The 27,885-nt window shown below is 46.7% G+C and overlaps 1 protein-coding gene across 2 annotated transcripts in view; it reads right to left on the reverse strand.

The window, feature by feature from the left end:
• Positions 1-1,832: 1,832 nt before the first annotated feature.
• CIART (circadian associated repressor of transcription) overlaps positions 1,833-27,885 on the reverse strand; it is a 39,948-nt gene continuing 13,895 nt past the window's right edge. The window contains exons 2-7 of one of the 2 annotated variants that reach the window (XM_068107860.2): positions 27,467-27,568; positions 24,923-24,998; positions 4,822-4,900; positions 3,683-3,791; positions 3,295-3,524; positions 2,573-3,108 (exon numbers count right to left, since the gene is read on the reverse strand). In XM_068107860.2, coding sequence (XP_067963961.2) covers positions 2,706-3,108; positions 3,295-3,524; positions 3,683-3,791; positions 4,822-4,900; positions 24,923-24,998; positions 27,467-27,565 — 996 coding nt within the window. In that variant the 5' untranslated portion in view covers positions 27,566-27,568 and the 3' untranslated portion in view covers positions 2,573-2,705. Of the gene's footprint in view, positions 3,525-3,682; positions 3,792-4,821; positions 4,901-24,922; positions 24,999-27,466; positions 27,569-27,885 lie in introns of both variants that reach the window. The other variant, XM_068107859.2, reaches the window with a different exon arrangement.

Consider the following 27,885-nt stretch of genomic DNA (forward strand, 5'->3'; position numbering starts at 1 on the left):
GCTCAAACCTGACACCCTAAGATCTTAAGCCAGTCACCTTAACCGTTAAGCCAATACCAGGATTGTTGTAAAGACTAAAATATAATTTAGATACTAAACATAAACAACAACTTCAAGCATTCCAGTAGTGTGAGATGAATCATTATTTAAATAAACTGTTTACGATAGGTTTTTACATCAACTGTGTCCATCACCTTGTACATGCCAAGAGCTGATGATAAGCTCAAATTATTTAATATGGCTCAAAACAATTCATTTAATTTTGTCAATTCACATTTGTCCTGTTATCAATTCTAATAAATTAATAAGTGTTTTAAATTAAATTATTAATTATTAAAATTAATTATTTAATTATTAAAAAGTACAAATTAAAATTTTAATTAAATAATTAATAAGTCCATCATTCTAAGAAATTCCTTTGAAAGTGTTTTTCTGTATAGGGCCATGCTGGAAGTTAAATGGTGGGATGTAAACAGGAAACCATCTGGCTTAGGCAGGTTGAAGGGCAACAAACTACCTGAGGACCTCCGATGATACACGCTGCTATATAGTATATGCAGGTGCAGTCGCTCTTTGGGCGTGAGCTGGATGGAGCAAGCATTCCCACACTCGGCTCATTGGCATAGAAGATGTGTACACGTACTCCAATACCCCAGCGGATGGAGCACACATCACGTGGTTGAGAATTGGCACCATGTTTGATGTGACGACTGTGTCTGCATTGCTCATGTTGACCCTCATTACCTCCGCCACCAAAGGTGGATGGAGGTTATGTTTTCACCCCTGTCTGTTTGTTTGCGAACAGCCGAACATATCTCAAAGTTGTAGACGAATTCGGACGAAACTTGGTGGACCGGGTGGGTGTCTGACAAGGACAAATAGATTCGATTTTGGTGAAGATCTCAATAGGGATTCGGATATGAGGATTATTTAATTTTTAAATGATTCTTCACCATTGAGAGATATGGCCAAAAACGATACATAGCAGGATATCTCAAAAAGTTATTGGATTTGGACGAAACTTGGTGGACAGGTTGGTTGTCTTACAAGGAAGAATCGATTCGATTTGGGTGAAGATCTGAATATGGATTCGGATATGAGAATTATTTAATTTTTTAACTGATTCTTCACCATTGAGTGATATGGCCAACCAGGGGGATGTATGCTCTCTACTGAGTGCCGTTCTAGTTTCAGATGACGTTTTCATGAGTCGAATGGCGATGGCGCAGCGATTTGTGGAATCACTCGTTACACATTAATCTTGAATTTCTGTATGTATCGTCGACACCGGAAGTGCCCGAGCAGTCAGATCCAAGGACGTATCTGCAACACACCTTTTGCGTCCTTTGTAGGTTGCAGAAAGTGGACTGGTTACCATGGTGATCCATTGTCAATTTGTGAGGATAGTAGGATTGCGATCGGTGCTCCGATCTCAAATGGCAAGTGAAGAGAATCCCTGTACTGATGAGGTAAAGCAGCAGTAAACACCGATATCGTTTTGAAATGAGCTTAAAAAAATTAATTTATCACATCATTTCCTGTTTGTTTGTTTGTGTGAAAGTAGTGCTTGGCAATCTGTTCCTACTCAAGATGAGACAAAATAACTACTGCACGGGAAGTAGAGGAAGTACTAGTCTTAATATACCGGAAATATGACTGTCGTTAAATAATTTCTTGTATTTTGCCATTTTAAACACGCGAAGCTTGTATCAGGAAGTCAGCTTTGACAAAATGATAATTATAGGGAAACGTAAATCGGAACCAAAACGTCTCCTCTACAAAATGGACCACATTTTCCTTGTCCAAATACAATACTACGCAGGAGACATCCATGAGGGGTTAAAGTTTAAAAACGGATATAATACCAAAGGCCTTCAAGACTACATTTTCAATTTCTGGGCATGGCCTGGCCTAGAATTGTTTCTTATTGACTATGCAAGTGTGAGATAAAGGTGTCCATTTAAATATTACGTGTAGCATGGAGGAGATATTAAGTTGTAAGATAGGCAAGAAAAAGTTATGGCTGAGAAAGGAAGGAGGGAATTACAACACACAACAGGCATTTTAAGGCCATTTTCCCTGCTAGAGCGGGGGTTAGCCGAGGGAAGGAGGGATGATCTGGAAAAATAAAGAAAAGGGCATAAGTGTGTCAAAATTCAATCATTTTCGCTCACGTGTATAAATACATCGCTGTTTCCTACGTCTGGAAATTTTACATTTTGTATAAAGTCTGTCGCTGCAGGTTGCTTCATTTCTGGAAGCGTGGCCGTGCCTCTGATGCAATGCCCCGTTTCCAGTAGGCTGGTACTCATTTTGCCAACCTCGGAAGGAAAACAGGCCGAGTCAACCCACCTACTGTTATTCAACGGCACGAGGGGGTTCAAACTAAACACCCTGAGGGGGTCTTAAGGCAGCCACCTTAACCGATAAACCAAAACACCAGGATTATCTGGGAATAAGAAATGTAGAATTACATCTGTATCCCTACAGCTTCAACTTTTTGTACTTCAGTTACTTGATCAGAATAATGTTCAAGACTTCATAGGTAATGACATCTTTTGCAACTGCATGTTGGTTAAGCACTAACGAGTTGGGAAACAACGATACGATTATAAAGTGCAAACATTGTGTTCACAAATTCCAAGCGGGAAAACTTGCCGAGTTCCACCAAACTACCAGAATCGAATACCGCAAGTAGTATTTTGTCAGCGTCCTCGCTTTTGCACCTTTGTTTCTCCGATATAAGCTGCAGGGTATTCGAGCCCATCCTGCACATCAGAGAAACTTCTCTTCCTCCTCGTTTGGTGCTTTGGCGACGACTCTTCGTCCCACTCCTCAATGCACCGGCTCGATTGCACATCTGCCGGAAACGGACAAGATTGGACTTTACGATCCCGCTTGATCATGCACCACTTACACTTGTGGTGTGAATAACTTCTGCTCTTGTGCTTGCACAGCGTCGGTAATGTCGCTTCGGTTGCCAAAGCCATCGAAGGTGGTGAAGATGGAGGTGTGACGAGGTTGAGAAAACCTTTACGAAATGTAATCGGGCCACCGGCGGTGCTGCTATCGCCATCTTGTCGTTCTGGATGTGTAGCGAGGGAAATGCTGCAGCAATGCCCGTGAAATAGAGCATCGGTGAGGAGTCCAGAAAAGCAAATCTGGCAAATCTGACCAGTTGCAGTAGCAATGCATTTTTCATCATGGTGGCTGATTTGAGCATCACAGTCGGGCAACAAAATTCCTTCAAGAATGCTCGACAGAACCGAACAAGTTGGAACTTCACGTGCATACCCTCTGGGGTTCTCTTGCTGCAGACAGCTGATGGGCAACACGTGTGTCCATGTAAGTTTGGTCGAAGGGTGCCTGGGCGATCTGGCACCGAACAAAGAAGTTGGCATCCTGTGCTGAGAGTTGAAAAGAGAAGCATCAGCATATTTCGGAATGGTCCATTGCCCATCGGGAGAGGGAAACTGCCCCAAAGAGTTGTTATAGGTGAAGGAGGTCATTCTTGATGCGCCCTTCTGTAAGAGCACAGACAAAATATTTGCTATTATGTTGCAATGCATAAGCACATGACAGGAAATGTGACAAGAGCCACTAAAATGCAACCTTCGGTTTATAAAGGTTGCTCAACATATCAATCTCGGCAGAAAGTCAAACGTTTCATGCCCAGGCCCACCTGCGGTAGGTTGGTGATGCAGGCCTGGAGGGGGTTGTTTGTTTGACTCTGTGGGAACCAAATTTCCAGGACTTTCTGCACTCGCTGCAAGATTGACAAATATTTATTCCTGCAAAACAGCAAAAAAATTTTTTTAAAATCTAAACGTGATCCTTCGCCTTCCTATCACTTTACATGTAGTTAAAACACACAATCCAAACATGGAGTATATGACGACCAACCTTTTCTGTTGCATATTCATGTGGATTAGATAGTGCAGCCTTTTTAATGCAATCATGTGTCAGTTGTTTATTCAAATACTTTTGTTACAATGAATAAACTAACAAAAATTTGCAACTGAGGAATAGAAGAAATCGGATGAAAATAAACTCAAATGTTAGTATTTGTGTGGTGAAATATGTTGTAATGTCTCGAGCTGAGTGAAGAGACTATCCGAGCGAAGGGACGACCTTGAGGGAGCTTATATAAGCTGTGTCCATTCGGTGCGTGATCAGGTGGCATTTTGTATCCCAGCGCTGTCAACTACTGAGATTTAACAGGTGTGTAATTGCTTGCTTGCAGGAAACTAGAAGGAGATGTATGCTTTGATTGCCTTCTTTATGGAACTAATAATCTGCATTCTTGTGTTGTAGGAATGGGTAGAGAAATAGTTCAATAAAGCCTCATTTCTTGATAGAGCTCTGAGTTTGATTTCACAACTATTTGTGTGCGTTGGTTGCTTTCACAAATAAGATCGATACAATTCTCACCATTAGACAGGCAGACATTCTAACATTTCCAAACGCGTTTCAAACTCCGATGACCAGCCAGCGAAGCACCTGTGGCCAGTTTCGTAGCCAATTCACAAAGACTAGACTGGTCTTCTCTCAAAGCCAACAGCAATAAAAACCGACATTCCGGCTATAATTCAAGAAGTATCCAAATAACACGGCCTGAAGTTTCATGCTCCAAGACTTTACGGAAATTCCAAAGTTTATATATTCACTTTATAGCCCTTGAGCACAAAGTGACTGCTGCTTGTTTAGAAAAGGTACTCATTCTTCCTAGAGTCCAGCAGCAGATAAAGTAATAAAAAGCACTTTAAAGTGCGAATCAAAAAAAAAAAATCATGCAACCATTTGGAATTATGCTGAACTCACCATGTCGCTGGACGATGTAATACTCCAATTATTCGCCTCAGCCTGTCGATGGCGATAGTTTTCTGCAAGCTAGAGAGGCCTGGTGGAGGAAACAGTATCAGCTATTGGTGCGTAGCACAAAAAAGAAGAAGAAATAATTGTAAAATAAAAAAATTAGATCCTTGGCTGTTTTCCCTGATCTTGTCCAACAAATTTAACTCACTATTGTTGCAGATAATATGATCTAAGCATGTAAAAAAAAACAAAAAAAAAAACACCCAGGTCAAGCACGACCAGACTCAAACCTGTTGATACTGGAGTCAACACTCCAAAATGGCCTGAGCATGATGGCTTTAATTTCATCGTAATGGAGCACATAAAATAGCTATCGACTAGAACGGCAATTGTTAGTGCGCATACCTCTGCCAGGCTGAACAATTTGTTTTGTAACCCACCGATAGGCTGGATCTGGATTGGGACTTCAACCAAAATTTAATCGGAGTTCTTATCACATACACAACTCACCCACCCACCAAGGTTTGTCATAACCAATCCACAACCTTTTGAGATGGCATGCTATACAGGAGGGCCTTGCTTTTCGTGGGGCCTATGTTCTTGAAAATCCCCGTGAACAGGAAATTCGTGACGTGCAAACTTAAGGGGTAATAGGGAAAATCGGGTTAGGGATTTCAACTTTAGAATTTGCCACCCCTTTTTGCCAAACTTTTTGTACTCTTAATTAACATGTTTGTGCTATTTATTTTCATGAATAAATGTTAAGAACAAAATAAAGTATTTTTTTCCTGTATTAAGAATATAAAACATGTTCATGTGTCTTTCACTGAGGAGAGGCTTCCGTCTTGCCACTCTGCCATAAAGCCCAGATCGGTGGAGTGTTGCAGTGATGGTTGTCCTTCTGTAAGTTTCTTCCATCTCCACACAGGATCTATGGAGCTCAGCCAGAGTGACCATCGGGTTCTTGGTCACCTCTGTTACCAAGGCCCTTCTCCCCCGATTGCTCAGTTTGGCCGGGTGGCCAGCTTTAGGAAGAGTCCCGGTTGTTCCAAATTTCTTCCATTTAAGAATTATGAAGGCCAATGTGCTCTTGGGAAACTTTAATGCAGCAGAAATTTTTTGTAGGCTTCCCCAGATCTGTGCCTCACCACAATCCAGTCTCTGAGCTCTGCAGGCAGTTCCTTCGACCTCATGGCTTGGTTTTTGCTCTGATATGCATTGTCAGCTGTGAGACCTCAAAAAGACAGGTGTGTGCCTTTCCAAATCATGCCCAATCAATTGAATTTACCACAGGTGGACTCCAATCAAGGTGTGGAAACATCTCAAAGATGATCAAGAGAAATGGGAGGCACCTGAGCTAAATTTCAAGTGTCATAGCAAAGGGTATGAATACTTATGTAAATTTGATATTTCAGTTATGTAATATTTCAGTTTCATTATGTAATACATTTATTATGTAAATGTGATATTTCAGTTTTTTCTTTTTAATAAATTTGCAAAACTTTCTAAAATCCTGTTTTCTCTTTGTCATTATGGGGTATTGAGTGTAGATTGATGAGGGAAAAAAAGAATTTAAACGATTTCAGCAAAAGGCTGCAACATAACAAAATGTGAAAAAAGTGAAGGTCTGAATACTTTCTGAATGCACTGTACACACACACACACACACACACACACACACACACACACACACACACACACACACACACACACACACACACACACACACACACACACACACACACACACACACACACACACACACACACACACACACACACACACACACACACACACACACACACACACACACACACACACTTGTTCTTACCAAAGTAACTTGAACTACTTACCAAAAGTAATTTGTTAAGTTTACCTTGGTGAGTTTAAAAGGGGTATGCGTGTGAGCATGCGAGTAAGGCATCGACGTGGACCGGAGCAGCGGTTAGACCAACGGTTAGCCGACGCGAGCCTTCGGTCCGTGCCGGGCTGTGGGTATTGCGGGAGCCGACGGGGATCGGTGCTGCGTCGCTCCTCTTCGGAGCGTCGTGCACGATTGGGGCCTGGCCCCGCCCCGCACGGTCGAGTCCGGGCTTTGCCGGGCAAGGCGACCGGTCCGGTTCAAGGGCAGGTAGGAGGGACCGGAATGGCACCCCCCCCGTGGTGGCGGCGTTCCACCCAGGCAAGGTTGGCCCATCGCGCTTGGGGGCGAAAGGCCCTGCGTAGGGATGGTGCTTTAAACCTCGGCCCAACCAAACCTCCTCCCCTGAACCGAATGCTGGACGGACTCAACCTGCAGGCGACCAAACCACCCGAATGCATTGCGCGGCTTTGCGAAGCCGCGCTTTGAAAATATAACGACGCACCGAGGCTCAGATATAGCGGACTGTGATGATAATAGTGTTTTGATCCGAAATTGAGAACAGTGAACAGGATTGGCAGAAATGATTGGCAAATTTGATGGGTAGAAATGATTGGCAGTGATTGGCAAATTTTGATGGGCAGAATTGGAATTTGATGGCAAAATTGATAATGGGAGACGCCCGATGTGGAGGAATGGCAATCTACCATCCCTCCCATACCCGGGCACATGAGCACTAGTTATGGGGTTTTGGCAGTGTAAGCTCGCCGAGGTAGGGTTTGGATAATTGTATAGGGACTTAGAAATGACCATAGGTAACTGTAGGGTTAAGTAGCGACACGATACCTGTAGTAGGGGACGTAGCAGATTAGTGGATTATAACGACGGGGGAGTGCAATAATATAAGGGGCGACTGGGAAGTGCGAGTTTTAGAAGGGCACCAGGTAGTTAGATGATGCAGTGTGTTTGTGGTTTATCGAATGAGGCATTGCGTATGGAAGAATCTTTGTGTTGAGCAAATGAGGCAATGCTCGTGAATGGTGCCATGTGTGTGTTGAAAGTGTATTCAGTAGCGTATTGTGAAAAATGTGAGGTGATTGTGCACTGTATTGAATGAATGCCTGGGAGGAAGAAGCCTGGGAGGAAGGAGGGTGCAGGAAGCACCAGGTGTGTGAGCACAGGTGTGCAAGTGAAGAACAGGTGTATGGAGAATGGTTTTCGGAATAAATGGTATGGAATACATGGAGTATGGTGGAAACTGTGGAGTGGAGTGGTTGGTGCGAAGGCAGTGGATGGGGAGGATGGACCATTGGACCCCCATCACGAATACCTGGGGAGGGTAGTTTAAGAGTTAGGTAGAGGGTATAGGTAAATTGTGGTTGGATATTGGCATCTGTGGTGCGTGTGGAAGAATGGTGTTTGGATGGGTGCATTGGTGGCGTGGAAATGGCTGGGCGTGTGGCCTGTTAGTGTGTGTGGTTAGTTGGACACTCCGCCACTGTGAGGATGTCGGCCAGGTGAGGCCGCAGGTGGGCTCTGGGAGCCGGGAGAGTTGTTGTGGATGGGGCCCGAGGATCCGGAGGACGGATCCGGGTAGCCCAGTGCCAGAGAGGGCACCGAGGGGGTAAGTGCCAGGGAGGGCCTTCCCCAGTTAGATAGGTTAGGTAATGGAGCAGGTAAGCTCAGAGGCAACTGCAGTGGTGGAGGTGTGCAGGTGAGTAGACCTGCTGGGAGAGCCACACGACTCAGTCCCGAAATTGTGCAAAGGCACAGGGAGTTGAACCGGGGGAGTGAGACCCCAAATTGATGAGCACCACAGTTTGGTCAATGGGAATTGGTTTTTAGAACCGCATAGAATAAGATAGCCAATGGATTGGCAGGGAAAGACCCCGGGTCGTGTAAAGTGTGTTAGTCATTTAGGAAGTAGTTAGGATTGAAATCTCCTCGCACCATCTGTATCCACTCACCTGAGGTGACGACAGAACTCCACACCATGCCATATGTTGTTGTTTTATTTTTCTGTGCAAATGTTTTGGATGTGAGACGCATCATGACGTGGGTGTGACATTGTGCTTGATGTTCCATCTCTTCCTCCTTAAGAGGGATTGATGATGAATTGGTGATAGCAAATTTAGACATTGGGATTGTAACGAATTTGGAATTAGGGGAGATATGGGGAAGACGTGACGGTAGTGACGAATTTGTAAATGTGTAGGTTTTGTAAATATGGGGTAAGGGCAAGGGTAGAGTAGGTGACAGGGGGGGGGGTGGCGTACGGTAGGGACGAGCTTTCTCACTTCGCTCTCCGTGCGCACCTCGCTCTGCATTACCTGTGTTGATGTGTACACTTGCGCCCTTCCCTCGCTAATTCTGCTTTGTCTTCCTTCCCCACCCATGGACCGTGCGTGCTCTCTGGGTACTGAGGGGGAGTGTGCGGGAGCCCGCCATTGTGTGCCCGAATTCCCGCTGCTAGCTGCCTGCATCGATGCACCACTTTATGGACCACGTTGTTGTGGCCGAGCACCACATTTATGGACCACCCATTGTCGGCCCCTGTTGGCCATAAATAAAAATGGACACGTTTGTGCTTTTTTTTGTTTATTATGGCAAATAGGCAGCAAGCTACCAAGAAGACCAAGGAAGAGCACATCTGGAAGAACGACGGCCAGCAGAGGGAGCAGCAGAGCAAGAGCAAGACCATCAGTGTGTTTTTTTTTTTGTTATTGTGGAATGTCGCACTGGATGGTGCATGACTGTGCTCTTTGAGGTTTATTGGTGCTGGTGCGTCGATGCAGTGCATGCTCTATCCTCCCACAGGAATTTTCTTTTTGTGTCTCCCAAAAGAAATAACAGGTCCTGGGTTGCGTTTTGTAAATAGTCAAAATAATGTCACTTGTAAATAATGCTCCCCACCATCAATGTTTAGTTTGAAAATTAATTCCGCAATTCGGTTATTCTGTGGGTGTGAATCTGTTAGGTAGGGTGCAACGCAACAGGGGGACATATTTATTTGTGTTTTAAAACTGTCACACTCAGGGTCAGGTTAATTATTATAGAGGGTATTACACCTGCGTGCCACATTAAGTTAAAGTTTTATCGGCCCGGGACGTGCCTGGAGGAGGAAGGGGGCAGTGTAACGGATTTGGGAAACCGTGCACTTTGTGTAATTGATTGTAAATACACCCCCTTGTAAATAATGTAATGATTCTTTGTAAATACCTCCATTCGTTGTTGTAAAGGTCAAAGGTTGTCCTTTAGTTAGTCCATCACACACGTAGAAAACCATAGGACCTTCTCAATAGTTATTTCATTATGTGTTTCAGTTTAAGGCTGTGTCTCCACTAGTTGATCTTGCGTTGCATCAAAACAAATAAGACAGGCCCCCTTCAACCCCTTCATTTTTGCAACAGCGGTCGCCATGCAAATGGGAGCGGATTCTCTTCTTTTCCGCATGGGGGCCGCCATTGAACACGAGGTTGGCTAAAGATCGAGAACCAAGGTACGGCTCTGTCAGCCCTCGTCATCGAAGGTGGAGCCAGAGAGCCCTCGTCATCAGGGGTGGAGCCAAAGGGCCTTTGCCAACCAACCAGCGCCGAGGTGAGCAAAACCAGTAGGCGTGGCATCGGAGTTGGCGGCTTCATCGCACCATGTGCAATATAAGCGCGCATGCAAGCCTTTTCGCAGAGATGCGTCATCCCGCTGAACCGGAGAGAGTTCTGAGGAGTCCTGTGGAGAGGTGAGCTGGAGTTTTGAGGGAGGTGCTTGCGCAAGTGGCGGTTCTGCTGAGAGCTTCGGAGACCCATGAGAAAGAGCGCAGGAGGCGGAGGACGCCTGAGAAAGCTGCCAGTGTGAAGCCGAATACGTCGAGCTGCCGCCCTGCTCGCTTCCAGCCCGGAGCGGACCTGCTTGCCGCGTTTTCCCGCCGCACCTTCCAGCCCTGCCGTTCTGCATGGACCCTTCTCTCCCTCCAGCCAATCCAACCTGCAATTCCCCATTCGTGTGAGTCTGTTTGTTCTGTCCTGTGGGTATAAGTTAAGCGTGTTTTTAAGAATTGCACTGTGTCTTCTTTCCCTGTAAATTACATTTCTTTTCTTCTTTGGGTTTTGTGTAAATAATAATAAATATCTGTTCTCCCTTTACTTTGGTTTTCATTCACATCCGATCGCTTTCGTGATTTCTTAATTGAGTACCTGTGGCACGATTTTTGGCCAACCGCTTCGCAATCGGGTTAGTCATTGCTAACGGCCCGCGCCGCAGTTCACTCGCTCGGCGCAATCAATCAATTACGCTGCGGCACGGGCGGGGGTATTTCCTCGCTGACGGCCGGTGGTAATACTTAGGTATTAAGACTAATTGGGCTTACGACCCTATGTACCATTGGCCATCAGTGACGTCATACTTCCAGGACCGGTGGAGACGGCCAGCTTAACAGGACAAGGGGATTAACCCCCCCTAGCTAACGGGAGTGCCGTCCCCCGGATTCCGTAACAATTGGTGTCGGGGAGTGGGATTTGGACCCGAACCAAATTTTTAAGAACATCAAAAAAATTTGGTCAAAATTTGGAGCGGCCGAAATTTTATTATAAAATCTAAATTAAATCGTGCCATGGATGATCAAGGTGATCGGATGCCGGTGGGGGTAGAAGAGAAGAGGGTTTGGAGGTAACCCAGGACCCCAGGGAGGAAATGGAGGAGGAAGGCAATGAGGGTTCGGTAGCGGGGATTTCAGGCGCACAAGATGGCGGCCTCGTGCACGAGGTTGCAGCAGCACCAAATGGCGCCGCACACGTGACCGCGGTAGCCGCGCCAGTGGCACAGGTGGGAGGGATAGACATGCAAGCCCTCATGGCGCAGCTGCGGGCAGTCATCTAAATGGAAATGGGAAGCCAAATTGGGTGGCTCGAAGGTAAATTGGGGGGCCAACTGGAGGACGTGGGTAATCAAATTGGGGAATTGGGAAATGATTTGGAAAGCAAATTAGGGGGGCTAGGAAGCAAATTGGAGCGAATCGGTAAAGTTGGGGACAGAATGGGTGACCGCATACAAAAATGTGGGGAGGGCATAGAAAAATGTGGGGAGAGCACACAAAAATGTGGGGAGACCATGGGGCGCATGTTGAGCAGGAGGGGCACATCGGTGCACGACGAGGTAAAGAGAGTTGAGAAGCGCGGGTTGAGCGAGTGTGAGCAAAGTATAGCCAGGTGGACCGGGATAGAAATCGCGACACGGGTTGTGAAAAACCCGACGGCCGTCAAATTGGACAGGGCAAATTCAGGTGCAGCGACGGAAAAATATTTAATTCAGAATGCAATGGTTGTAGTTGGAATTGAAATTGAAGAGACGGCAGAGATAGGAATGAAGCAGAAGGAAGAAATGGAAAATGTACAAAGTCTAAGTTAACATCCTGATGCCGTACTTGCTAATCCTTATAAAGATTTGCAGGTGCGCGTGGAGAGGAGGATCCCAAAGGTGAGTCGTGCTGTATATGGTGCTAAGAGGTTTTGCAGGAAGATGTTTGGTTTTCGCGCGCTTGGGATCCCAGCGTACCGCGGGCGTTTGTGGGAGGTCCGTGGTGCGCTGTGAGAGGAAATGGCACGCGTGTAAGAAAAGAGTGTGCATCGAGGAGTGAGTGTTTTACAAAGTGTGGGAGTGATACCGAGTGCGAGAGCGAATGCACGTCGGAGGGTCTGTGTGAAACAGAGTGTACGGAGTGTGACACGGAGAGTGAGTTGGTGGTGGAGCGGGTGCGAGAATGCATGCTTGAAATGGTTGAGAGTGTGCGAGAACACACCTGAGTTGGTTGTGGCGTGTGTGCGGGAGGGCACATCAGAGCGTGTGAGTGGGTGGATGCAAGAGTGCACCCCCATGAGTGGTACGGAGTACGTACCAAGGGAGAGTGCGCAAGAAGGTGCGCGAGGTGTGTTAAGGAAGTGTGCGAACGAAGAGGGTGCGCGAGGTGTGTTAAGGGAGTGTGCACAAGAAGGTGTGTGAGAGGTGTGGTGTGTAACCGGGAGTGCGGTGGTGGAATGGACGGAGTGTGTGGAATGCATGAGAGGCGCTGAGACGCCGGGCTTGGTGAGTGTAAAAGGGGTCGCGTATGCGTGTGAGCATGCTGAGTGTGAGCATGTGAGCATGTGAGCATGCCGTTACTCTTCTGTACGTCTTCTTCCTCTTTGCATTCGGTCGCTTTAGAGTTTTCCCGATTGAGTAGCTGTGGCGCGATACGGCCAACGTTTGGGTTGAATCGGGTTTTAGTCGGGGAATAACTGTTCGGCCGCGGTTACACCACCGCTCGGTCAAATCGGCGAGTAAGGAATCGACGTGGACCGGAGTTTATATATATATATATATATATACACATATACACACATATATATATATATATATATATATATATATATATATATATATATATATATATATATATATATATATATATATATATATATATATATATATATGTATGTATGTATGTATGTATGTATGTATGTATGTATGTATGTATGTATGTATGTGTATATATATATATATATATATATATATATATATATATTGTTGCGGATATGAGGATGGCATTTTTTTGATTGTGTGTATTGGATTGTGGTAAACTGCTGTGTACCATTGGTTGGATATGGCCCCTCTTGCCTCCAGAGTTGTATAAAGGTAAAAAGGGCATCTCGGTAATTAGTCCATAAGCATACACGTCAGCCAATCATAGAATGCCCCTGTTCGATAGCTTATATCTTATTATGTGTCTTAGGGTAAGGCTGTGTCTCCCATTAACTTAAATACTCCATTGTACTGTGGAAGTGTAACTCAGTGTAACTTATTAATTGGCACTGGTAACTTATTAATTAACCTGGTAACAAAGCAGATACATTTTACATGCAAACTCTGTGAAAGACGAGTTTGTAAATGAGTGTCAGGAATGCGCCCGAACATGATAATCTCTTGTCCACCTGGTCACAGCCCCTGGCTGAAGCACCCCCCTATCGTTTGGTAAACGGAACTCACAACAGGAGGGGAGCGAGCTGATACCAGGACTTGGTACATGCATGACCTCGGGGCATTAGCGGAGAGGGGATTAAGTCCAGTTTGTCCATATAAACGAGAGCAAACGTGGAGTCGACAGAACTTGCTACCAGAAGCTCTGACCAACGGGAGTGGCGGAGGAACATCAGCCGAACGAGAAGGACCATGCGAAAAGAGTTAACCTGATCCATTATATTATGCGGTATTATTTGGTAAATGGAATGAAGTGAATAACCAGTTAATAAACCAGACCTTTTGTAAACCTGTGTCCGGTCATTGGAGTCCTGAGTCTCTCAGCTACAAATTCCCCTACAGTACCAAGTGAAATAAGAATAGGTCCCCTTTCATTTCATTTCGATGGCCAACTGCATTTTGGGCGGTTTTTCTTCAACCACCATTGGCCACGAGGCAGGGTTGGGGAAGAAAGGCGGGTCCCCACCTCGTCAGAGAGGGGAGGAGTGAGCCAGCCCCACTCGACCAACCATGAACAAGGGGTTTGGCTTGAGAGGGCGGAGGAAGAGCGTTTGGGGGAGGTTCGCAAAGCTTGAGGGGCGGGGCCTATATAACCCGCCGGCGGGGCGTTCCCGAGGAGTTGAGACAAGGAGGGAGGAGACAAGAGCTGGGTCGTCAGAGAGTTGCGTTTTTACTGAGTCCAAAGAAAGAGCTGGGTCGTCAGAGAGTTGCGCTTTTACTGAGTCCAAAGACAGAGCTGGGTCGTCAGAGAGTTGCGCTTTTACTGAGTCCAAAGAAAGAGCTGGGTTGCCAGAGCAGATGCGCTTTTACTGAGACAAGCAGCTCCGACCCGTGACTCCGCGCACACGACAGGCTCGGTGGCATCAGCGGCCGTCGAGGTCCAACCCGACGTCCCGTGCGGGATCAAGCTCCAGCCAGCTCCGCCCCCCCCCCCCCCCCCTCCAGCCACACACCTCCTTCCAGCAATCCACTCTGCAATTCCCCGCGTGAGTCAGTGTCTTCGTTTGTTCTGTCCTGGGTAGTAACTAAGTCTGTATAAGCTAGTAATTTTCACTGTGTCACCTGCGTCTCATGTCCCTGTAAATAATCGTGACTGCTCCTTTTTGCTTGTGTGTGTAAATAATAAATCCCGTTACTCTTCTGTACGTCTTCTTCCTCTTTGCATTCGGTCGCTTTAGAGTTTTCCCGATTGAGTAGCTGTGGCGCGATACGGCCAACGTTTGGGTTGAATCGGGTTTTAGTCGGGGAATAACTGTTCGGCCGTGGTTACACCACCGCTCGGTCAAAATAACATCTAATCCGCGGTCCGTAACAAATTGGTGTCAGGAGTTGGGATTCGAACCTGGGACTAAATTTGTTTAGCCCAAATTTTGGACACCAATTGTGTTATTACTGTAACAAATTGGTGTCGGGGAGTGAGATACGAGGCCCGAACCAAATTTTTAAAACAGCTAGAAAAAATTTGGTCAAAATTTGGAGCTGCTGGAAATTTGTGTTGTTTTAAAGCAAAACCCGAATTTTGAAATCGTGCCATGGCTGGTCAAGGCGACGGGATGTCGGTGGGAGAGATAGACGGGGTGGAATCGACCCAGGACCTCGGGGAAATGTATATGGAGGAGGTGGTTGAGGGGGTATCAGGCGCACAAAATGGCGCCCTCGCGCACAGGTTACGGGCGCACAAAATGACGCCTCGCACATGGCCACGGCGACCGCGACCGTAGCAGCGCCGCCGTTGGATTCGGACCTTTTGTTGCTACAAATCGGGGCCCTTATGGACAAAATGAGGGATGAAGCAAGGGCTAATAGTGAGCGATTGGAAGCCAAAATGGGTGAGCAAATAAGGAACGAAGCGAGGGCTCAGAGTGAGCAAATGGGGAACCGGATGGAGGCTCAGAGTGAGCAATTGGGGGTAATGAGGGACGAAGCGAGGGGTACCGGTGAGGGATTAGACAAGAAATTTGAGGGATTTGACAAGAAATTTGAGGGATTAGACAAGAAGTTTGAGGGGTTAGACAATGGGATAGAGGGGGTGAAACATGGGTTAACGGGGGTGGAAAATAGAATGGCTGCCCAGGAGAATCAGATAGAGGGGGTGAAAAATGGGTTAGAGGGGCTAGAAAATAGGATGGAAGACAAATTGCGGGCAATAGGGGAGCAATCCGCCCGAGAAATTAAACAAATGGGAGAGCAGATAGAGGAGGTAAAAATCGGGTTAGAAAGTAAATTGGATGCTCAGAGGGATGAATTGGGACAGATGAGGGTGGCATCTACAAAAGAGATGGAGGAGATGAAAGAGGAGATACGACGAGGTGTAAGTGAGGAGGTCTCGGGGGTACGCGAGGAGGTAAAGCGAGGCGAAAAGCGTATAGAGAAAGAGGTGAGAAATGGAACGGCTAGGTTACAAGGGGGAATAGAAGATCTGACGGAGGAGGTGGAACAGCTGACAGAGGGACAAACGGAGTTAGTGGAGCAGGTTCAAAGGAACACTGCGGTACTAGGAGGGTTAAAAGCGACACAAAACGACATAAAAAATGACTTGATAGCGACACAGAGGCAATGTCAGATGGTACGTGAGGGACTGACAACGAGGTTGGACGAGGTGACAGAGATAATGGAGAAGAAAGACCGGCAGGTGAGGACGCACATAGAGACGGTCAAGATAGCCTTAGAGGACGAACTTGAGGAGACGCACCGGGAAATAAAAGAGGTGAAGCAAAAATTAGAGGAAGTGGAAGAAGAGGTGAGTGAAATTAAGAAGGGACGGACAGAAACTAAGAGGGAGTTAAAGGAGGAGGTGATGGAATATGTGCAAGGTCGGTGCTCAACTCGTGATGATGTGCTCACTAACCAAATAAAGAGTTTGCAGGTGGCAGAGGAGGTGCGGAGACGAGGTGTCAAGGTGAGTGGCGATATACGTGGAAATGTACATGATGTGAGGGGAGCTTCAGTCGGCTTGGGGGTTGATGTGGACCCGGGTGTTCGTGAGAGGCCGTTGGTGAAGTGTGCGACAGGTATGGTGTGCGAAAAAAGAGGTGTGCGAGAATGTCCGACCATGGGGTGTGTGAGGAAAAAGTGCGCGCCGAGGAGTGAGTGTGCTGTCGAAAGTGAGTCGGTCGTAGCGCGTGTGCGAGGGAGCACATGGAAGCGCGTAGTGAGAAGTGTTACAGAGGATGTAACGGAAGCATGCACGCCTGTGGTGAGTGTTACGGAGGAAGTAACAAAAGAGTGTGCGCAAGAGGATGCGCGGGAAAGGTGTGTAACGGACGGGTGCATGGGGAAAGAGTGCGCTGTCAAGAGTGAGGGAGAATGCATGCCTGTGGTGAGTGTTACAGAGTGTGTAACGGGAGAGTGTGCGCAAGAGTGTGCGCGAGAAAGGTGTGTAACGGACGGGTGCATGAGGAAAGAGTGCGCTGTGGAGAGTAAGGGTGAGTGCGCTGTCAAGAGTGGAGGTGAGAGTAGTGAGAGTGACACGGAGCGTGAGTTGGTTGTGACAGGTGAGCGAGGATGTACACCTGGAATGGAAGGATGCACACCTGGAATGGTAGAGCGTGTGTGGGAATGCACACTTGAGTTGGTAGTGAGGCACGTGGTTGGGTGTGCGAGTGAGAGCACACCTGTGATTGTCACAGAGGAGGTGACCGAGAAGGGGGGCAAAGGAGCACTAGTTTATGGGGTTGATGGCAGTGAAAACTAGCCCGGGTGGGTTAGGATATATCGTGTGTAGGGATCTAGCGAAGATGACATTAGGTAACGTTAAGTTTAGGTAGTGACAATGATACCTGTAGTGGGGACGCAGGTAGTTTAGAGTGGATGATAATGACGTGGGAGCGCAATAGTTTAAAGGGGCGACTGGGAAGCGCAAATTTCAGAGGGGAGTAGTTAGATGAGATGATGCCGTGTGTTTGAGAATTGAACAGGTGTGATTGCACAGGTGTGCAACTGAACAGGTGTGTGGAGCAGTGTATGAGGGAGTAGTGGTGATGAGTATTGTGTTGACCAAATGGTCCACGAAGAGGAGGAGGGTGCAGGTGGCACCAGGTGTGAGTGCACAGGTGTGCACCAACAGGTGTATGAAAAGAATGGTTGTGTGAAATACGTGGAGTGTTGAATAAATGGCAGTGTGGGATATATGGCGTATTGGAATGGATGGTCGTGGAGTGAGTATGGTGGAAACTGTGGAGTGGAGTGGATGGTGCGGTGGTGTGAATGGGGGAAGAGTGGACCCCCATCACGAATACCCGGGGCGGGTAGTGTAAGTGTTAGGTAGAGGGTATAGGTAAATTGTGGTTGGATATTGGCATCTGTGGTGCGGGTGGAAGAATGGTGATTGGATGGGTGCATTAGTGTTGTGGAAATGGCTGGGCGTGTAGCCTGTTAGTGTGTGTAGTTGGTTTGGGCACTCCACCACTGTGAGGATGTCGGCCAGGTGAGGCCGCAGGTGGGCTCTGGGAGCCGGTAGTTGTGGATGGGGCCCGAGGATCCGGAAGACGGACCCGGGTAGCCCAGTGCCAGAGGGCACCAAGGGGTGACAGAGCCAGGAGGGGCCTTCCCCAATTAGATAGGTTAGGGTGAGGAGCTAGGTAAGCTCGGGTGGCAACTACAGTGGTGGAGGTGTGCAGGTGGGTAGACCTGCTGGGAGAGCTACACGTCACAGCCCAGAAATTGTGCAAGGGCACCGGGAGATGAATCGGGGGAGTGAGACCCCAAATTGAGAAGCACCACAGTTTGGTCAATGGGAATTGGTTTTTAGAACCCATAGTGTAAGTTAGCCAATGGATTGGCAGGGAAAGACCCCGGGTAGTGTAACGTGTGTTAAAGTCATTAAGAGGATAGTTAGGATTGGAGTCTCCTCGCACCATCTGCATCCACTCACCTGAGGTGACAGGTACTCCACACCATGCCATGTTTAATTATTTTTGATGCAAATGTTTTGGATTGTGAGACGCATCATGACGTGGGTGTGACATTGTGCTTTGTGTTCCATCTCTTCCTCCTTATGAGGATTGATGATGAATTGGTGATGGCAAATTTTGGATAGTGGGATTGTGAAGACGAATTTGGTATAAGGGAAATATGGGAAGACGTGACGGTAGCGACGGATTGTAATGTGTAGATTTTGTACATATGGGGTAATGGCAAGGGTAGTTAGTGTAGGTGACAGGGGGGGTGACGTACGGTAGGGACGAGCTTTCTCACTTCGCCCTCCGTACGCATTTCGCCTTGCATTGCCTTATTGATGAGTACCCTTGTGACCTTACCCCTCGCTCATTTGTCTTTCCCCTTTTTTCTCCCACATGACCTGTGCGCCATTGGGCGCCGAGGGGAGCGTGCGTGAGTCGGCCATTGTGCGCCCGGAACTCACAGAACCAGCTGTCTGCATCGATGCACCACATGTCTGTGGCCGAGCACCACTTATGGACCCCATGGGTTGGGGCATGGCCCCTCTGCTGGAACCGGCCATGAGGGCCCGAAATCTTGCTGGCGGACCTTGGCCACAGGGCACCGATGCCCCACAGGTGAACCACACGTAGTCGGGGCGACGGGCACATGTTATCTGGGTTCAGTCCTTCCTGACGTTGAGATACTGGATGAGCTAGACCCAAAGTCCTTGGACAGGCGTAATAAGAGGTCAGTCATGAATGAAGATGGAACCACTAAACTACACGGGAGTCTATGGGAAAAGGTGTTTGGTTTCTTCTTCCCAGGAGCGGGCACAGTCATGGATAGTTTCCGAATAGACAAATTGGCTTTGACCCTAGAAAAGGTGGCAAACGACACCGCTACGGCTCATGACATACTATTGGACACGGTAATTCACATGCGTACAATGGTGATGCAGAATCGGGTGGCTTTGGACATGCTCCTGGCAGAGAAAGGAGGGGTATGCGGAATTATAGAGGGAAAATGTTGCACTTACATACCCGATCCATCTGAAGGAGTGTCAGCCGCAATAGTGAGACTAAGGGAAACTAGCCACGCCCTGACGATCGATCGGATCGCGCGCGAAAATTCTTATACATTTAGCTGGCTCACTGACTGGTTCCAGGGATGGACGGGCACCATAGTGAAGTGGTTATTGACCGCACTGGCTGTGATAATCGGGGTAGTAATTTGGGGGGCACTAATGAAATCTCTAGTCCTCCTCTGTATGAGAAAGTATTTTACAGGATGGAAAGTGAAAAAGCCGCCGACAACGACTATGGCTCTGACCACAGAGGCCGTCGACCTGAACGGGTCCTTCAACAAGGCAGTTGCGACCAGCGCTCCAGAAAATTGTATTGAATTTTGTGACGACTGTGATACTTGTGTGGATCCCATGTGGGAACTGGCTGCTGCCTGTAACGGTGTATGTGATGACTGTGATACTTGTGCTATAAACCCCTTGCGTGTACTGGCTAACGCTGCTTATGTATTACAAGCTGACAGCTGCACGCCCCCTTCCGACCCAACTATGGATCTGATTGCGACACTGGGTCTGGCGGTCGAGGGACCCGACGTGGATATCCTAGACCCGCAAGCCGACCAGGCGCCCATGGGAGACTTTGACATAAAGGAAGTTCCTCTCTTTTCTTCAAATGTTTCGGATCTCTTTGATCCAAATGTTTCGGATCTCTTTGATCCACATGTTGCGGATCTCTTTGCTTCAAGTGATTCGGATTCGGATTTTTACGCTCTGTACCCTGACCAGGAAATTGAGACACAAGATACTGACGACATTTTGTATTCCCCAGAACAGCAACACGTGAGGGACCTCATGGGCATGACCGTTGATTAACTTCGAAGATCTGCAAGGACTGCGTCTGCAAAGGGTGGGGGGAGCCAGTTCCGCAGGGGAAGTGATGCACCCTCTGGCGGAGCAGAACCTCATCTGGACCAGACGTCTTCGTTGTGGATCCGAAACGTTAATGGACTTTCATGTTCTGAGCCCTCAGGCTCCGAGCACGCACCACACGACACATTCGCCAAATGCACGGGCGAGGCGCTTTGGGCGCACGATATGCCCTTGGGAGATACCCGCATTACACAATTATTTTTTAATACCCGCATTACGCAATTATTTTTCACTAAAGCCCGATGTGGCACGTTGTCTCTTAAGATACTTTGTCTCGACGAGACAAGAGGAAGGAATGTCAAGTCATAGATTCTTTATTGACAATTCTCTGTTATGACAGCCGACGGCATGTCCCAAGTGAGGTAAACCCCGCCGGGAACGCGAATAGAGCGGCGTGCAGGGAGTGTTGAGATTCGTGCGGAGGCACGGGGGTGCGCGCCAAGACGGGGGGGGCGGCGTGGCTTCATGGCGTTAAGATGGTAGTGCCAGGTCAATCGGCGATCTCTGAATTTAAATCGGATTTTTGTCATGTGTGTTGTGAAATTAAAACGTCTATCCGAGAATCCTGGCCATGTTCGTTTTGTCAAAAGGTGGTACAAACCTGCGTTTCCGCCATGCGGCTCCGTGGAAGTTAGAGTAGAGTTATTGTGTTTTTAGGCAAAAGCCGAGCGAGCCGCGAGTCACGGGTGTGCGGTATGAGGTTGCTCGGAGGATGTGTGCCCAAATGCATTGTGGGTCATTGCGACTTTGCTGAATCTCGGACGCTGGATGTCGGACGTTCATGCGCGCGTGGAATGTGTAGTTTCAAGCGGAGTGCTCGAATTGCAGATATAAACTTGAAAAACATTAATTATATAATCATAGCGGCGCCTGAATTCTAATAAACATGCTTCAGTTTGTGTTTAAAATGAGGTCATGCCAGACAATGGTATACGTGTGCTTTTTTCAAGGCTGGTCATAAAACCACGCCGACATGCGCTTGCTTTTGCGTAATGCAAGTAGAATGACATGAACCTATCGTTAACTATATATATTTTGTTTTAATCTCAGCAACGCTTGACTCTGTATAAACATGCTTTGGATTACTCATGTACACAAACCCATAAAATATATGGGTTTGTTTGGCTAAGCATACACTCTTCTCTTTGTGAGTTACAGTTCTGTTTTCTCGGAGCCCAGAAAAACAATTGGTCCAAATGATAAAGGAAAGGCTGACTCCCCCGAATGATAACGGTGGGAGGGACTCTCCCAGTCACTTCGTTCTCTCGGAGATTTTTCTGATAAATCGTATTTGGTATATAAGTGAATGAGAATCAATGCGTTGGCAGGAAGGCTTGACTTGGCATGTTCTTGCTGTAGATTGCTGTAGACGTCGGTCTCCTCCGGATCCGTATAAGTTGGCTTTAATAAAAACTGCGTCATTTTCCAGGCTATTTGTGGACTTCTTTGCAAACGAAGAGCTGATTCTTCACACGGTAGGGACGAGCTTTCTCACTTCGCCCTCCGTACGCATTTCGCCTTGCATTGCCTTATTGATGAGTACCCTTGTGACCTTACCCCTCGCTCATTTGTCTTTCCCCTTTTTTCTCCCACATGACCTGTGCGCCATTGGGCGCCGAGGGGAGCGTGCGTGAGTCGGCCATTGTGCGCCCGGAACTCACAGAACCAGCTGTCTGCATCGATGCACCACATGTCTGTGGCCGAGCACCACTTATGGACCCCATGGGTTGGGGCATGGCCCCTCTGCTGGAACCGGCCATGAGGGCCCGAAATCTTGCTGGCGGACCTTGGCCACAGGGCACCGATGCCCCACAGGTGAACCACACGTAGTCGGCCCTGTGGGCCATAAATAAAGATAAATAAAATGGACACGTTTGGGCAAGCTTTATTGCAAATAGGCCGCCAGTAAGAAAATGAAGGAAAAGACAACAACTGGAAGAAATAATAATAGCCAGCATAGGGAGCCGAAGAGCAAGAGATCACCTGCAGGGTTAGGGGTTGTTGATTTATTTTTATTATTGAACATTCATGAACACTGATGAACTGTGATGACTGTGCACCGATTGGTGCTTGAGGGTGTGTTGGTGCGTTATAGGTGCTTTCATGGTGCATTGATGCAGAGCAGACTGTCTCCCCCCCAGAAAGAACAATCACAGGTCCTGGGTTTGTCTTGTAAATAAAAGTAGTGTCAATTGTAAATAATGCTCCCCACCGTCAATGTATAGTTTGAAGACCATTCCGCAATTCGGTTAACTGTGGGCGTAAGTCTGTTAGGCAGGGTGCAATGGAGCAGCGGGACACATTTATTTATGTTTTAAAACTGTCGCACTCAGGGTCAGGTTAAAAGTAGAGGGAACTACACCTACGTGTCACACGAAATTAAAGTTATAGGCCCGGGATGTGCCTAAGAGGAGGAGGGTGCAGTGTTGCGGATATGAGGATGGCATTTTTTTGATTGTGTGTATTGGATTGTGGTAAACTGCTGTGTACCATTGGTTGGATATGGCCCCTCTTGCCTCCAGAGTTGTATAAAGGTAAAAAGGGCGTCTCGGTAATTAGTCCATAAGCATACACGTCAGCCAATCATAGAATGCCCCTGTTCGATAGCTTATATCTTATTATGTGTCTTAGGGTAAGGCTGTGTCTCCCATTAACTTAAATACTCCATTGTACCAAGTGAAATAAGAATAGGTCCCCTTTCATTTCATTTCGATGGCCAACTGCATTTTGGGCGGTTTTTCTTCAACCACCATTGGCCACGAGGCAGGGTTGGGGAAGAAAGGCGGGTCCCCACCTCGTCAGAGAGGGGAGGAGTGAGCCAGCCCCACTCGACCAACCATGAACAAGGGGTTTGGCTTGAGAGGGCGGAGGAAGAGCGTTTGGGGGAGGTTTGCAAAGGTTGAGGGGCGGGGCCTATATAACCCGCCGGCGGGGCATTCCCGAGGAGTTGAGACAAGGAGGGAGGAGACAAGAGCTGGGTCGTCAGAGAGTTGCGCTTTTACTGAGTCCAAAGAAAGAGCTGGGTCGTCAGAGAGTTGCGCTTTTACTGAGTCCAAAGAAAGAGCTGGGTCGCCAGAGCAGATGCGCTTTTACTGAGACAAACAGCTCCGACCCGTGACTCCGTGCACACGACAGGCTCGGTGGCATCAGCGGCCGTCGAGGTCCAGCCCGACGTCCCGTGCGGGATCAAGCTCCAGCCAGCTCCGTGCCGTCCCCCCCCCCCCCCCCCCCCTCCAGCCACACACCTCCTTCCAGCAATCCACTCTGCAATTCCCCGCGTGAGTCAGTGTCTTCGTTTGTTCTGTCCTGGGTAGTAACTAAGTCTGTATAAGCTAGTAATTTTCACTGTGTCACCTGCGTCTCATGTCCCTGTAAATAATCGTGACTGCTCCTTTTTGCTTGTGTGTGTAAATAATAAATCCCGTTACTCTTCTGTACGTCTTCTTCCTCTTTGCATTCGGTCACTTTAGAGTTTTCCCGATTGAGTAGCTGTGGCGCGATACGGCCAACGTTTGGGTTGAATCGGGTTTTAGTCGGGGAATAACTGTTCGGCCGCGGTTACACCACCGCTCGGTCAAAATAACATCTAATCCGCGGTCCGTAACAATATATACACACACACACACACACACACACACACACACACACACACACACACACACACACACACACACACACACACACACACACACACACACTGCCTCCTAACTTGGAGAAGCAGAAAAGCATAGATCCCATCTCGTAACAGGTGAAACTGCACAACCTAATAGCAAAAATGGTCCTCTGACAACCAAACACTCTCTGCCCTGCTGTACACATCAATCCAGAGGTGGAATGTGGTCGGGAATAAAAATAAAACAAATTCCTCTTCTGACCTAATGATAGCAACAGCATGACATGACATTATGCTGCATCTGCGCTACACATCACCTCTTATGTCAGAGGCTTCCTTGGGCACACTCTATAAACCAGAATTATCATCATCATCATTGTTGTTGTTGTTGTTGTTGTTGTTGTTTTCAGCCGTTTCCATGCTTGCATGTGTAAGCAGTGACTCACCTAATGGCTGCTTCGGCAAAAGGCATATTTGATACGTGTTTTTTGTGGCCCGATGCCCTTCCTGATGCCACCACAGAATCAGCTGTGGACCTAGCCTTTGTGGACGTTCAGGATGTTCGCTATAAACTAGAATGCAAATCAGATATTGTGTAAAATGCAAAATACCTTCTGACTTGTTGGACCAACAGGGATTGGGGGTGGGGGGGGGGGGGGGGGGTGGAGGGAAATGGACTAAAACCTCGCAAGCCCCAATGGTGAATCCATGCCTGTGTCCCCCTTTCCACAAAGCACCATGATGGCAGTTCAATATTAACCATATCCTTAATCATATTGTGTCAACCACCACTCACCTTTTCCATATCTGCCACTCTGCAGGCCACGTAGGATTGCTGTTAGAGGCCCAATGAATTTTTGCATGTATTTGTACTGTAGGAACAGGTCAAAATTACAGTACATACATATGAAAAGTGCAACAAGACCAGAATATTGAAGGTCCTTGAATAACACAAGCGATGTAAAGCAACAAGTACAGATTACCTTGTGAAAATACATTGTGAATTTAAAAGCACAATAATACAATCATCCTTCCAAGGTATATAATGGATGTCCTGTACGCAAAGAGATCAAAGTATGCTTGCTACTTTCATTCGAAAGAAGTTTATCATACAATATTACGAATGCCCTTGTCAAAAAAAACAAAAGTATTATGTGCACAAAAGTAACGGAAGCCCCAGAGTAAGCAACATCTGCAATTTAAAACATTAAAAATGATTTTTTTCCCCAGCATGTGATACAAAACCACTCCACAAATGATTTTGCATCTAACTGAAATAAAATAATGATCGAGCAACAACAAATATAAATAAATAATAAAATAAATAATTAGGGGGAAAAAAACAACAACAATATAAATTATTTTTTTTTAATAGAAATAAATAAAACTTTCCATTGAGAGAGACTGCACTTTGTGCTTAGAGTACAACGTGGTACTGCTCACACCATGGCCAGCAAATAAGCATTCAGAAACTCAATTCAAAGGTGGAACAAGTTCCTCAACACACAGGCCTCGTCATAACTGGAAATACGTTGGCAGAATATAAAGTGACACACAACACACACGATGTTGAGTGTTTCTGATACCTAACAGATGGCCTTACCATTTGATGGAATCAGTTATAGTCTTAGCACGCCATCAGTTACCCATGGAGTTGTGGCCAAAAATATTGGCACCCTTGCAATTTCTTCAAATAACTCAATTTTCTCTAAAAATAAGTTGAAATTGACAAAGGTAGAGTATCAAAGTATAGAAATCTCCACAATTCTTTATTTCACTGTTAATATGACAGAACCTTTGTTTTTGATCCAGAACTTAATATATACTTTTAAATCAGAAAATAAAAGACGACTGACAAAATTATTGACACCCTCGACTTAATATTTGGCAGCACATCCTTTGGACAAAATAACTGCAGTCAAGTGCTTCCTGTAGCTATGAATGAGCTTCCTACACCTCTCTACTGGCAGTTTGGTCCGCTCTTCTTGTGCAAACTGCTCCAGTTCTCCCGGATTTGAACGGTGCCTTCTCCCAACTGCTGTTTTCAGATCTCCCCACAGGTGTTAAATGGGATTTACATCTGGACTCCTTGCTGGCCACTTCAGAACAGTCCAGCTTTTCGTCTTGAAGCATTCCTGGGTGCTTTTTGAAGTGCGTTTAGAGTCATTGTCCTGCTGCAAGACCCATGACCTTCGACGGAGACCCAGCTTTCTAACACTGGGTTCAACATTGCGCTCCAAAATGCCTTGGTAATCTCCTGATTTAATGATGCAATGCACACATTCAAGGCACCCAGTGTCAGAGGCAGCACAGCAACCCCAAAACATCACTGAACCTCCTCCATGTTTGATTGTAGGGAAGGTGTTCTTTTCTTTGAAGGCTTCATTTTGTTTTCTGTAAACATAGAGATGTGCTTTACCAAAAAAGCTCTAATTTGGTCTCATCTGTCCACAGGACATTCTCCAATCGGGTTCGCAAATTTTGGCAAACTCCAGTCTGGCTTTCTTATGTCTCTCTATCAGTGGGGTCCTCCTGGGTCTCCTACCATAGAACCTCCTTTCATTGAGTTGGTGACGGATGGTGCGAGTTGTAACTGTCGTACCTCGTGTCTGAAGGTCAGCTTGAATCTGTTTGGCAGTTGATCGAGGTGCTTTATCCACCATTCGAACAATCCTTCACTGCAATCTTCGATCAAGTTTTCTCTTGCGGCCACATCCAGGCATGTTTGCTACAGTACCATGGGCCTTAAACTTCCTGATAAGATTGCGTATGGTGGACACACGAACATGAAGGTCCCTGGAGATGGACCTGTAGCCTTGAGATTGTCCATGCTTGGCTACAATCTTGTGTCTGACCTCCTCAGACAATTCTCTGGTTTTCTTTCTCGTCTCCATGCTCATTGCGGTACACACAGTGACACAAAACAGCAGAATGGCTCCTTTTCTCTATTCAAACTGGTTGAATGAGTGATTTTTATATTGTGGGCACCTGCAACTCACCACAGGTGAGTTCAATTCCAAAGTAAAGGAGAATCACCTGCTTGAAATCGAATTATTTCTAACAACTTCTAAAAGGTGCCAATAATATTGTCCGGGCCATTTTAGGATTTCTGTGTGGAATAAGCTAAGATTTAGTAATTTTTTTCAGCTTTTTTTGTTTTGTTCCACTGCAAAGCAAAGAAATACATCTGTGGATACCAAAAGATTTTTTAATTTCAACAATTTTCTGGAAGAAATGGTGCATTATTTGAAAAAAGTGCAAGGGTGCCAAAAAAAATTGCCACGACCATGTGTTTATCTACTCATTTATGTATGTGTGTATGTATGTCATCAGAACTTGCATCGTCACTGATGTTGGAATGTTGTCTTGTAAAGCCGCTGATGTTTAAGAGGGGCGGCTCATCCTTGCATGCTGCAACAGTCTCTTTGCCCAACTCCATTATCTGCAAAGGAAAAGCCCTTTTACAAAAAGTCCACAATGAGATGTTAACAAAACTACTCGTGTATCAATGGTGAAAAGTGAACAAAGGACCAACAAACTGGAGAAGCAGTATTACTGCAGGTATAGAGTGCAGGATTACTGCAGGTATAGAGTGCAGGATTACTGCAGGTATAGAGTACAGGATTACTGCAGGTATAGAGTGCAGGATTGTCGACAGACGAGAGTTTGAATCCCCCTCTCCCAAATCACCATTAATACGTTTTGATTGAGTAAAGCTTGTGTTGTTATTTACTATGCAAGCAAATATCTTTTGACTAT

Source organism: Myxine glutinosa, chromosome 2 (assembly GCF_964187855.1).
Source record: "Myxine glutinosa chromosome 2, kmMyxGlut1.1, whole genome shotgun sequence".
Taxonomy (NCBI): Eukaryota; Metazoa; Chordata; class Myxini; order Myxiniformes; family Myxinidae; genus Myxine; species Myxine glutinosa.